The 13418-nt window shown below is 38.3% G+C and overlaps 1 protein-coding gene across 2 annotated transcripts in view; it reads left to right on the forward strand.

The window, feature by feature from the left end:
* THBS1 (thrombospondin 1) overlaps window positions 1-13418 on the forward strand; it is a 37707-nt gene that overhangs the window by 230 nt on the left and 24059 nt on the right. The window contains exons 1-7 of one of the 2 annotated variants that reach the window (XM_044073978.1): window positions 1-48; window positions 383-472; window positions 3479-4041; window positions 7685-7760; window positions 10125-10321; window positions 10986-11108; window positions 12596-12689. The exon at window positions 1-48 is cut by the window's left edge and continues 230 nt beyond it. In XM_044073978.1, the coding sequence (XP_043929913.1) occupies window positions 406-472; window positions 3479-4041; window positions 7685-7760; window positions 10125-10321; window positions 10986-11108; window positions 12596-12689 (1120 nt within the window). In that variant the 5' untranslated portion in view covers window positions 1-48; window positions 383-405. The remainder of the gene's footprint in view (window positions 49-382; window positions 473-3478; window positions 4042-7684; window positions 7761-10124; window positions 10322-10985; window positions 11109-12595; window positions 12690-13418) is intronic. The other variant, XM_044073979.1, reaches the window with a different exon arrangement.

Below are 13418 nucleotides of genomic sequence, written 5' to 3' on the forward strand. Positions count from 1 at the left end.
TGCAGCCACTGCAGTGGTCGGTGGAGCTGATCGGGTCGTTTGATACAGGTGGGTGCAAGATGATCCCCCCTAAGTGGCTTTATAAACAGAATGGTTAGCACGGCCTGTGATGGAGTATGCTTTGGCAACAGCACTATTACTAGGTGGTTTTCACTGGCTCCAGTGTAAGGGCATAATATGCTGCTGGCTTAAGTATGTTATTTTAGAACATCTCTGGTGGTTCCTAAAAAATCAGATCCTCGTTTTTTTCTGGATATGTGCATGGTCAGATTAATTGTTTCAGTTTAATACTAAGAACTTGAGCCCCTAACAAAGATGGTTTTTTTCATGCATTTGTTTTTCCCTGAGATCTCCAATTAATTCTGCGTTTCCTTTGCTTTAGGGACAAAGGTGACAACCGGCACGATGATGTTACTTCTTGGAGTCCTTCTTCTTTTAACTTGCAGCATTTGCAAAGCCAGCCGGATGGCAGGTAATCCATTTGTGAGGAGGGGTCAACTCTGGAGGGTTCATTGTTGCAGAACGTAAAAACTTTTATAATTTTGGAAGTGATAGTTCTGCACGCATGGATGTTGTCTGCTGTGGATAATCTGTAGTCCTTTGTCTTTTTTTGAGTACGTGAGAGAATGTTCAGAGAGATCACAGTGATTTTACAGCAAACTAGCTGATTTGTGTGGCTCAGAATATCTATAGGGTTAGTTGTTATAGTGCATGCTGTGTGCGTTATACAAATTGTTGAGGGTGCTGACATAATCCGACTTTCCTAGATGCCTTTGTTCAGTTAAAAAACGACCTTGTAATTTATATATTGTCTCCCTTATGCTTTACTAATTTTAACAGGTGAACTCATTTTATACAGTTTCACTGTCATCGTGTTTGTGTGCAATGTCATTGCAAAGTTGTGCCCCCTCCCTTTGGTAATTGAATCAGCACCTCGTGTTGTGGTGTGCAATAGCAAAGCTTAAAATAATTCTGAGTACAAGTAGTGACCGAACTTTTCAGATGTAGAATGCTATTCAAACAGGAAAGTTGCAGGGCAGTTCACAAATTGTTTGGGTTCTCATGATGCCTTTGGTAGTTTTTCCTCGTTGCCCTCTGACAATGAGACGTGTCTGCCCCTTGGTTCATGAAAGAATTCTGCTCACCCCACCCCCAACATTCTACAGCCTACAATGGGGTATTTACTTATTCCTTTGTGAAGAGCGCCATCCACTATAATCTAGTTACATTCTAAACCTTTCCACTTTGGGATTACATTTGTAACACTAATCTGAACTATAGCATTCGTGAATCCATTTTGCTGTTCGCGGATAGCTAGTGTTCTGTGTTTTAGTACTTGACAGAAATTTCTGAAGAAAAAAGACAGTCTATAACGATTATCTGAGAAAGTACACGCTAGGAAAGCGTATTTTTATATATTTGCTGTAGTGAGCATTACTTATGTATTTTGAGGGTTTATTCTACTTCTAAAAAGCGTGTGTCGAACTTCGGTTCCCATTCTATTTTCTTGGGAAAAATTAAATAAGTAAACTTTTACAGTCGTTAAACGTCGTTATTGTGGTATTGACGTGTAAAATGAATAGAAGTGCTTTATATCTGAACTCGTAACACGCCTTTAAGAACGATTCAAATAATTCTAAACGCAGTTTTTTAATCGTAATTTTGGTCAGCTTGCAACGTTGATAACCAAAGAAGGCAGGTTGAGCTCGGTAGCTCATATCCCGCAGCTTTGGGGCGTGGCTATGTTGATTGGCATTGAGACCAGTCTTCGCTGACAAGATGGCCAGTTTTGAATGACAGCCATTCGCAGCCATATTTTGGGGTTTATGCCCTGGTTACGAAGTATCATACCTTTTCGCAGATTTTGCCTTATATTTTCGGTTTGTTTTTCATAAAAATCTTGGTTTTCTGTCAAAGTAGTGGCAAATCATTAAAGGCTGAAGTTAGAAAATAATGAGAGATAATTTGAGTTTCAGACTTCATACCCTTGTTAACACAAAACATCTTATTCCATCAAATCTCTAAGTTTGTAAGAGCAATATTTAAAAATAATTCCCAAGTTTTGGGCCTTTGCCCTATTTTTATTTATGGATTGATGCAGATTTCTTGCTGTAAGAGGTTGAGCGGTATGAAGCATATGTATCATACCTCTCAACTGTCCAGATATTTGCCTCGTATTTTTGGTCTGTTCCTCATGCAATTTGTGCTTTGCTGACAAATCACCGAGATGACCAGAGGCTTGAAGTCACCAAATAATGACATGCATTTGTTTTTCAGACTTCAAATCCTTCCGAAAATGTATATTAACACAAACCTTGTTACTATAGCAACTTTCTCAGTCTATAAGATCAATACTTAAACCTGTCCCTATTTTTGACCCCCCCACACACACACACACACACACAAACACACACATTTTGTCAGGCTTTGTCCAGATTTCTTGCACTAAGGGATTCAGAAGTATGGTATGTATATATAGGTATATTTACGCAATAAAACAGAAGTTAATAATAATCTTCTACACCAGTAGACATGTTTATCAATTACAGTTAGACAAACTGAACTAATGACAGCCCATTAGGTAAACAAAATTAAAGAAAAATGTTAACAACTTACTATACCAAGTACCATGTACACTCTCTGAGCACTATAGATACTGCTTAGTAATACAAAGTGCACTTATGAAGGACTATAGCTCTTAACGGATGTCATCAGAATCAGGGACAAACCCAGCTATAATCAGGGACATATTTTTCCTTCTAGCATTGACAGAAGAGAGTTTGAATTGAAGTACTTTTACAGAAGTAAAAGACATCTATAACTAATTGTTGTCATCTTTTATTAAGTATAATTCAACACCTTTTCTCCAAAAGTTGCCAGTTTTATGAGTGATTAAGAGGAACAGTGCTAAAATTTGATTCAAAATGAGACGTACCTGAAAATCAGGGACAGTTGATAGGTACTGCTGAATAACATACAAGCAGCGTACAAATAAGCACTACAAGACAGACACTTGATATAGTGATTTACATAGTACTTCTCATGGCAGAAGAGCTCCAAATATGACATCATGGAGGAAAATGTAGGGTAACAATAAATAGGTTTAAGATGAAAATGACTACTGAGTAGAAAGTTTCATATCCCACATTCCCATGCAGATTGATGCTGAAGATAAGATTTCAATTGGCTAGTGAAGGTAGCAAGAGTAATAAAACATCAAGTGCTTGGAAGAGAATTTCATGTAGATAGGACAAGGTAAGAAAATTCAGGTAAACTCTAAACATTTTTTCACTGTAGGATTCGAGATTCTTAAAACTGTGTGTGTGTGTGTGTGTGTGTGTGTGTGTGTGTGTGTGTGTGTGTGTGTGTGTGTGTGTGTGTGTGTGTGAGAGAGACAAGTTGAAATTAGGAGTTCCTGGACCCATATAAGACTGACTTTGATGTTTATTTTATTCTTCCAACCCCTTCTTTTTTCCAGAAGCAGTAGGAGATGACAGCAAAGTGTTTGATTTATTTGAAATGACTCATCTCAATCGCAAGAATCCAGGGGTAAAGTTGGTGAAGGGGACTGACACTTCCAGCCCAGCTTTTCGAATCATGGACTCAAGTAAAATCCCCCCTGTGCCAGAAGCTTCATTTCAGGATCTTTTGGACTCCATCCAGCTGGAGCGGGGCTTCATTCTACTGGCTAATGTGAGGCAGTTGAAAAAGACTCGGGGTACCATCATTTCTGTGGAGCGACTGGATGGATCGGGGCATGTCTTCTCGGTTGTATCCAATGGAGTGGCACGCACTCTCGACCTGACATTCTCTTTGGGAGGTAAACAGCACCTCATATCCCTAGAAGATGCACACCTGGCCAGCTCAGACTGGAAGAATATGGCTTTACAGGTGCAAGAGGACCGAGCGCAATTATATGTGGACTGCGAAGGAGTGATTAATAATGACCTGGAAGTTCCCATTTACAGGGTGTTGAATCAGGATGTTGCCAAGAATGCTAGACTGAGATTGGCCAAAGGAGAAGTTAAAGATGACTTCCAGGTATGTAAACCTGTAGCAATCGGTCCCATTCTAAATGTTCAGTTAAAACAGCCTGGTTAAATTTGGACTAGATTTCTGTAATATTATTTTAGCAGTATTTTAGAATTAGCTGTTTTACTTGTGAGCACACACTGAAATTGTTTCCCTTTAGGTGATGAATATTTAGTTACTTGGCTTGTATTTGCTGTAGAGTGGTTTCTTGAAATTGAATTTTTTTGTGTGTGTTTGATCACTGTGTATCATAACAACATACATAGTATCATAGCTTATTGTTTTAAGTCCATTGGTGTTCTCTGAGATCATGTGTCTTGTAGAAAGAGTAAGACATGACTTATTTTAGCAACTGCTGTTTCCCTGAGTTATAGTGACCTTGGAATAAGAATAATAAAATAACGAGGTTTGATATGTCACCACAAGCCAAGCATGCTACTTGCTACAACCCAGAAGTCCCCAGTTATCAATGATTCTGAAACTGTCCTTCCCATCTGTATCATGTTCTGGTATGATAAGTCTCCCAAAAGGGCTGCAGTTGTTGCTGTTACCGATTTTGATATTCTGATTTGATCTCTGTCTTTTATCTCATTTCCCCATCACAACATGAATGTACCGTGTTCAGCACCGTGAATAAAATATGATACAGTAGTGGTCAACACTTTGAAGTGTTGTCATTTAACTGGGATCACTCAATGAAAGCTCAAACCTTAACAGTGAGTAAAGCACTTTAAGAGAATGTTTGTAGGAGACTTTACCCCCACTAGATATTTACAACCTGCTTCTTATAGAAATATATAAACTCTGAAACTGCTGTACCTTGGATAAAGAAATTCTCAGTGGTACCATAGTACTGATGTAAAAATGAAAATCAGGACACTTACACTTTTGTGATTTCACTTTAGAGCGTGGATCACTAGTGCATTGCACTTCTGCCTGACACTCATTCCATTAGTATCAGTAAAGGTTAATTGTGCAGCACCACTACCCATTCATTGCCTGTGTCTGTGTACTCCCTGATCAGTGATTTTACTGCCACAGATACCATTTGTTGTTGTTGTTGTTGTTTTCTTTTGGTTACCTGTGGCTAAATTGGTGAATTAGATGTCTTTGTCAATTTCTAACATTGGCTAGGAGCTGGTAATTGATGGCTACTTACAGTCCATGTTTATGGACTAGGTCAACTAAGAAAATCTACCACCACAGAAGATAAAGTTTCCAGTTAGAACTGGATTCTAGCTTCCTCACCTGGGAATATCCAGTATTCCGAACTGGATCTTGGCTTCCTCACCTGGGAATATCCAGTACTCTGAACCAGATCTTAGCTTCCTCACCTGGGAATATCCAGTACTCTGAACTGGATTCTAGCCTCCTCACCTGGGAATGTACAGTACTCTGAACCGGATCTTGGCTTCCTCACCTGGGAACATCCTCAAAGCCAGAGTTATGTAAGACTCACTTAGCAGCCACTGTCTGCTTCCTCCAAGCAGGGTTATTTCGCATTCATTTAGCAATTATTTTTCTCTTTTTGTTGTATAGTTCCTCCCAAAAATATTAACGAGGGTTTCCGTATATCATCAATTAATCTTACATTTGAGTCATTTGGTCCAAGCTATATGCAGGGGATAGTTGCATCCCTAGACCTGCATGTGTTATTTAGTTCTTTAGTGACAATGATACAATGGCCCCCACTCGTGAAGGAGGAGGATTGAGTCAGTCTTTTCCTTTGGTAAATGGAAAACCAGAAGTATAATGGAAGCAGTACCACTTGAACAGTGTTCTCAACCATGGAAGAAGTAGCAAGATGGACCTTAGTCCTGTGCCCTAGCTGTAGCAAACTGTGTGTGTTAATTCTTCAATGCTTCTTTTGGATGTAATGTCCCTAGACATTTAGTTTTGTCCCCAGCCAATGGTATAGAGTTCTCTTTACATTTCTCTTCTGTCTCACCTACATGTATCTGTAGTTTATTTAAATTATGGCTACCATCTCCAGATAAATTTGCTGCTGAATCTATATTATCATCTTCCTCTGTCTTAATAAACTATACCATTTGGGAGAACTACTTCCCCAGCCTTAGGAACATTGCCTTTATTGTCCCCTTACACAAGTATAGCCCTCCATTACATAATAATTCCCACGCTGCTATGTACTTGTTCATAGGTAAGTACTAGGCTAGCTGCTCTTATGGGCCACTTTAAGCTAAGTGAATTTCACTTCCAAATGTGAGACTCAAACCATGTACCTTGTGATTGTGGGTTGAACACCTTAACCATTACACCAGCTCCAACAACAGATCATAAGCTATACAATGGGGTGGTATTACTTTCTCTGAATTGGTGCTTGTTCCTGTGAATTTTCTGCAAGGCTTTGATATCGGAACATAGCTCTTCACAGCTTTCATCAGTAATATGTCATTATCTGGAATTAGTACAGTTTTCTAAAAACCTGATCACTCAGCAATACCTTTCTCTTCTCCTAGAATAATGATATATGCATCAATCTTCAGTCTTGTTTTGATCAATTGCAAACTGGTTCAGTGCCTCTAGAATCATACTGCATGCTTTATAAACTAAAGCTATGGTCTTTTTGCCATCAGAATTTTAGATGTGTCCTCAGATACACAGCTTCAAATAAGGTGGAATGACAGCTTTCTTGTTAGAGATCTTTATGTAATGTAAAAGTTGGTGGTACAATTGATCTGAATAATGTGCATGCCAAAGCCATAATCCAAGGCCTGGCGTAATATATCAGTCCAGAGATTTCATGATAGTCCATACACATTTGCTGCCCAACAGTATGCAGTGTACTATATTTAATATGATAACAGCTATATACAGGGACATGGCTGCCGACCATATGTAGGATTAGAAAGGCAACTTCACATAATTTGCTTACAGTAGCAGCTATGTTGCTATCAAATGAAACATCACTGTCTACAAAGACTCCAAGGGTCTTTTACTGTTATGATAGCTTTTAATTGTTGTTTACCAGTAGTATTTACAACCAGTAGGGGAGCTTTACCAAATGACAACATTCTGCAGTTTTTTGACACTGAAGGCAAGGTCTTTTTTCCTGCTCCGTTCACCCTCATTGTTAAATCCTGATTAAAGAGAAATGATAGCATAGTTGAAGACAGTGCTTCCAGGTTTGCTGCCATGCTTGTATGCTGAGCTAGACAGAGGGGAGTTGGCTTTGAAACATGAGAAAAGGATGACAAAAACAGTGGCTCCAGGACGGATGAGGGATTCCACTGATGCAGGGGATGGTGATGACTAGAACCTGTTCTTACCTGCTGTCTATAACCATGTAGCCAGCAGAGGACCTAGGTTATTACAGCTTAATTTACCTTTTGGCAGATTGACAATTCCTTGAGTTTATGTATAATTCATCATGAGGTATAGTGTGAATGCTTTAACCTGACTGACATAGCCACATGGTCAGATAAACATTTATCCAGGGTAAAAATCACATTGTTGAAATCAACAGGGTTAAGCATAAAAGATATACATTTAACAAAGCTTTAATGGGTTAAGTCATGGAGAAAGAGGTTTTATGAGGCTTTTCTGTCTGTCTGACAGAGTACTATGAGACTGACGCAATATTAATGTTAACTATGTCTGAGAATAATACCTCTTACTTTTTTCATTACAGGGCACGCTTCAAAATGTACGCTTCGTCTTTGGCACAAGTCTGGAAGATATCCTCAGAAACCGGGGCTGTGCTAGCAGTAAGTACACTTATATAAAAAATACTTCTTAAAATGTATTTCTGAGAGTGTGGATTGTTTGTTGACTTATAAGACATGAGCAGTGTCTGTTCCATAGTACAAGGCAGTGTTAAGTGACAGCAGTCAAATTTCTTTTTTTCTTTTTATGAGTTTTTGAATTGAAGCTTTTGACATAATTTTCCAGACACTTGCTTATTTATTCATTCAGTTGTTTTTATTGAGAAAGCAAGTGGACTATTCCACAAGGCGGAGCCCATTTTCAGCCACAGCTCATCTACACAAAAAAGAAACAGAACAAATGTGATAAACGTTAAAACAAACAATTATTGGCCATAAAGCCTAAGGGCATGAGAAGTGTACCTTATAGTTTGACAAACGATAATTACAGTGATGCAGTTGTGAAGCAAAGGTACAAACATAGGAGGCATTAATATCAACAATTAATTGAATTTGCATGTGTTTTGCAAACAGTGTTGAGATAATGCACATATGATGCAGTTCTCAAATTGACAAAATAATTATGTGAATAATTTAGGTGGCATGCTGAAACCACACATTGGAGAGCTACAAGACCTATTTCATTGTACTGAGGCTTTAATCAATGTTATGCAGAACTTAGTTAAGAGAAATCGTGCTGTGGAACTGACAGTTTCATAGAAGATGTAGAACTTTTATCAGTTGTGAACTGGGTAAGTGAGTATGTCAGAGGACTTTTTTTCTCGAGGACTCAGACCATTAGACTCAGACAAAATGATACAGTGCATAATTAATCGATAGTAGTGACATAACACATGGCAGCAAATGTTTCATAGGCAAAAAAAAAAACGATGACATGATACATTTCACAAACCATGCAGTAGCAGTCACATAAAAGTCAGTAAATATTTTATAAATTCAGAAGAGGTCATGAGGAAATAGAACATGTATTCTCACCTCAAGTTAATGAAAATGCAGCAGTAGCATGTTAAAAAACAGGCTATCCCAGAATTTCAAGAAAGGAAATAGATTGCAGAATTTTATGTATGTACAATGTCCAGAATGTAATAAATACAAAGTTATGTTGATTCCTAATTCAAAGCAGTGCTTTGCTCCTGATAGATTTAGTAATATCTGTTTTCACATGTACACACGTGATGTTTTGGCGTATTACATAAAAAGACATTTAGGACGATGAGGAGGGTGCCACAGTGTTTTTTATAGGCAGTAAGGAAAGCAGGGAGCTCTGACAGGATTCTTATATTGGTTGGGATGCTATGCTAAAGCTTATGGCCATAGTTTAAGAAAGCATGGCTGTCAGAATGAAATCAAGGATAGACAGTGTCAAGGTATAAAACTAGCTTCCCTATTTTTTTTTTTTTTTTTTGGGGGGGGGGGGCAGTACTTTTGGAAATGTGCACCTTGTAGAGTTTTTATTTCTGATCCTGTCTTTCACTTTAGGTCTGACAGTCTTAATGAATTCAATTACTTAAGCAGTATATTTTTGCACACAGAGTCCACAATGCTTGAGCAGTTTATTAGCCCAACAAGGGTTGGAGTTAGGGATTCCATTGATAATTTATTGAATTTTATTACTCAGGTAAGGCCTAGAAGGCACAACTGCCTTTTTCGCAGGTAGTACTACCACTGTGTTGAATTAGAAGTTGATGGCAACAAACCTGTGTGTGTAGCCTGAACTTCCTTGTCTCTCATACTCAGGGGTCCCTACCTTATTTTTGGATGGTTGGCCATAACAGAGTGCCTAACCTGAAACTGAACAGCTTAAAATTTTCTTCACACCTGTGAAAACAAAAAAAACTTACTAAGACTGTAAACTTAGTAAAACAACTTCAGAGCTCTAGGGACATATTTTTGTGTGCGTGGTAGGCTGAGTTAAACAGTTGGTTTAACTGGCAACCTGTGAAACAGGAAACTTTGATTTCATCATACTGGCATTAAGCGATATTATTCTAAACTTGAGGAGTTTCTGATCTATTTGCAACACATTCACTGTCATTAATAGTTGCTCCATGGCATCTATCCAGCAGTTTCTTAAATGTCTTTGCTAGGGTTTCCAGACGCACATGTTACTATAGTTGGAAAATGCGTATCACTACTGCTGCCAAAGGTTTAGTAATCTCTTCTAAAGTTAAGTTTTAAGGTGCCCATTAGGCTTGTAATGTTTATCAGTAGTGGTATTTCCATGTTTTTCTCTCACAAACTAACTCAGTTGTTTCTGGTCACAGCATAATTTCTTGTTTTCAGTAGCATGCATAGGGTATACCGCCCTGTAATGTGAAAGCATGGTTATATTTTGCAATCCACGCATCTTTCTTTATGGTGGAACTCCTTAAACGTTGCTTACAGAAATATACTTTGCCTTCTTAGGAACCAGGGAAGTTATTAATTTAGATACCTCAATAAATGGCTCTAGCCCAGCAATTCGAACTGATTTCATTGGACACAAGACAAAAGATATCCAAGCCATCTGTGGATTCTCATGTGATGAACTTCACAACATGTTTGCAGAACTACGTGGGCTTCGGGCTATGGTTACACAGATGACAGAAAAGGTTCATGAACTGGTAAGAACTTGTTTATAATGTTTACCAAGAAATTATTAAGACTAAACTTAAAGGATTGCCTTACTGAATAGTGCCCTACTGAATCACCTGTTTGACTCTTAATAACTTTGCCAGAAATGTATAAAAGAAATACCTTCCTACATTACTTCAATCTTTTCATTGTGGCGGTATAGGAATTCGAAACTGGAAAATTAATGCATATACATACGTGTTGGCATTTACCTTTTTTATTTAGTGTGAAGTGACAGTAATCATTTTTTTTCTTTTTATGAGTACTAGAATTGCAGTATTTGACATGTAATGTAATTTTTGTTTCAGTTGTTCTTTAACATCTATTCCACAGTGACTGCATTTTTATGTTTTCCTTTTGGTTATTTTCTAATAATGTTCCAGAAGAAAGCTGTCAGCAGCCACTTTTGCGGGCATTAGATTTCCATTAAAGAAGATCTTAGACTTGTGTCTTTTCAGTTTAGCATGGAGTCAGAGTACAACTGTGAACATAGCAATAAGAAGAATTTAACAAGTGCTAGAAATTTACAAGCCTTTCTAAAGCGTAGGACATTTGCAGTTGTTAGACTCTTCCTGCTGTTCTTTTCAAGCTCTGTATACCACTGAGTAATGCAACAAGATTCTTAATCATATGTTTATTTTCTTTGCATTTAAGACCAAGGAGAATGAGCTTATAGCAAAAGTGATTGGGAAACATGGTGTATGTATTCACAATGGAATTCGATATGATAACAAAGATTCTTGGACCGTGGATAACTGCACAGAATGCACATGCCAGGTAAGGATTTTAGTATTATATTTCTGAGGTCAACTCTTCCATGCACACAGGCACATACACACCCACAGTCCGTGATAATCACATCCATTCTTGCATGACTTACTTTGGTTATGCATTTATTAATGCATAGAGCATACCCAGTGGGCTCTCCTAGGTTCTTGCTATACCATATCAACAAATAGATGGCTCAGGTTCTGGGTGAAAACACTAGCATGCTTGTTTCAGTCATCCTGGCAATTCTGTTAGTAGTGTTGTCACCATTGCTGTCACCTGACAGAGTAAGCACAAGGGATCTAGGCACGCTGCTCAGAATCTAACCAGGACTGCATTTATACACAAGACTGCTACCTTTATAATGCAAGTGCAGAGATTTGTCCCCACCATCAGTTCTCTTACAAGTCTTCACAGATTACACAGCAACCCTGTTTCGGATGCCTGGAGAGCTCTCTGTCTCCACATCTTTAATACCTTCCCTTCTGTGTAGTGGATTGGTAAGTTCCCTCAAAGACATAGCTGTGATGACAGCTGTAACTTGGACAAGATGGTGGACTCGTTCTCTATGGAGTGGACATTGACAGCTGCCCTGCCTTTTCTCCCACAGCTGGCTGACAGGCTGGATGTCTAGAGGATGCACTACTAATTGGCCACTTGACACACATTGTCCCAATGAAAGAACAGTAACTGCCTATTACCCCTGACAGATAATGGACTAATCCTCCATAAACTGCAGACTGGTAAGCATCCTCTCTCTCTCCATAACAAGTCAAAGGGACCTTTAAATCTGCATCTTCTCCCAAGTAGCTAACAATTTTGCATTCACTGATAACCAAATGCATTTCAAGGCACTTTGCTAGAAAACCAGACACCCTATTAGTTTCAAAAGTCTGAAACTGCAGGGGCCTTTTAAGAAAAAAGTACAGTAGTGAAGAAAAGCAAAAAAGAATAAATAAGTACTCTTCCCCATCTGTACTTTTTTAAACATACCAGTCTGAGCTCATGCTCATAATACTTTTTATCCTCTACAGAATTGTAGTTGCCTGATTTGCACTCTTTGTGGCCTGAAGACTGGGGCCTCCATGAGGCATTTCTCCAAGTGAACTGTAAAACAAAAGAAAAAAAGTAAATAAGAGTCTTGGCAGTTTTGTGGTCCAGTAGTTGTCTGTAGCTGAGTTTGGAATGTCATGAGCCTGCTGCCTGTGCTCTGTGGGAGAGCTAATAAGTGAGGTTTTTAGTTTCTTGTTATGAGTGTGTGTTTTTCAAATGATTCACAGTAGCTGTAGTTGTTAATCTTTCAGAACAGTGTGAGTATGGGGGGGGGGGGGGTGTCGAATGCAGACCGGTGTGCCAAAATGCCTCCTTTGTTCCACGCTGGTATGATTTATTCTGATTGACAGTACACATCTTTTATAAGTTAATAATGTGGATAGTAAACTGCTTTATATTTTGCAATATAATTTCTCTCACATAAGTTACTTATGTTTTTGTAGAATTCAGCAGTTCACTGTCGCAAGGTATCCTGCCCTCTGATGCCGTGTACAAATGCTACAGTTCCTGATGGTGAATGTTGCCCCCGCTGCTGGCGTAAGTATTTAAAGAAGCTTTTGTTCAAAACAATAAAGTAAAGCTTTGAAATAGTTTTCACTGAGATACTAATAAACAAGAAGACAGTGGAGACTGCTAATTGTCTGCTGCAGAGATGTAAGGCTTGCCTTGTGTGACAACTTCTTAGTCTGTCTTCTTAAATAGTCATTTGGAATTCTAAAAAAAACATTTTGATTGACATACTGGAAATGTATGAAAGCTTCTGCATTTCAGTTATCTACAAATATAAAGCAAAGAAAGAAAGAACAGCTGTAAAGTTATCACAAATATGACAGGAAGTAAACATTTTAAAAACATGCCAAAGCTACATACAGATTTTACAAAGTGAAAAACATGAGTTCATCCTTACTGCATGGCATTGTGGCTTTTCATGTAAAGTAGTAGTCATTGTTGTATAGACTTGTTTAAGTACAGGTAGGAATTTGTTTTGTTTAAATCCTATTGCAGTTACAAAAAAAAAAATATATAGAAAAATGAGTCCTCGAGTCTCAGACTGTCCCATCTTGCAAAGTTTGCTAATAGCAGGCTAAAAGCTCATTGTTGTCTGACAGATGCAGATGGTTTAGTCATTAAGATCCCAAGGAATGCTGGTTTGCAAACTCTCAGCTTAGAGTTAATGAGCTGCTATTCACGACAAGACAGTTCATACTTATCTACTCTCAAAACCAAAGGACTGCTATGGATTTTTTTACATTTTTTTATGTTTTT

Source organism: Protopterus annectens, chromosome 6.part0 (assembly GCF_019279795.1).
Source record: "Protopterus annectens isolate FY-2018-M chromosome 6.part0, PAN1.0, whole genome shotgun sequence".
NCBI classification, from domain to species: domain Eukaryota; kingdom Metazoa; phylum Chordata; order Ceratodontiformes; family Protopteridae; genus Protopterus; species Protopterus annectens.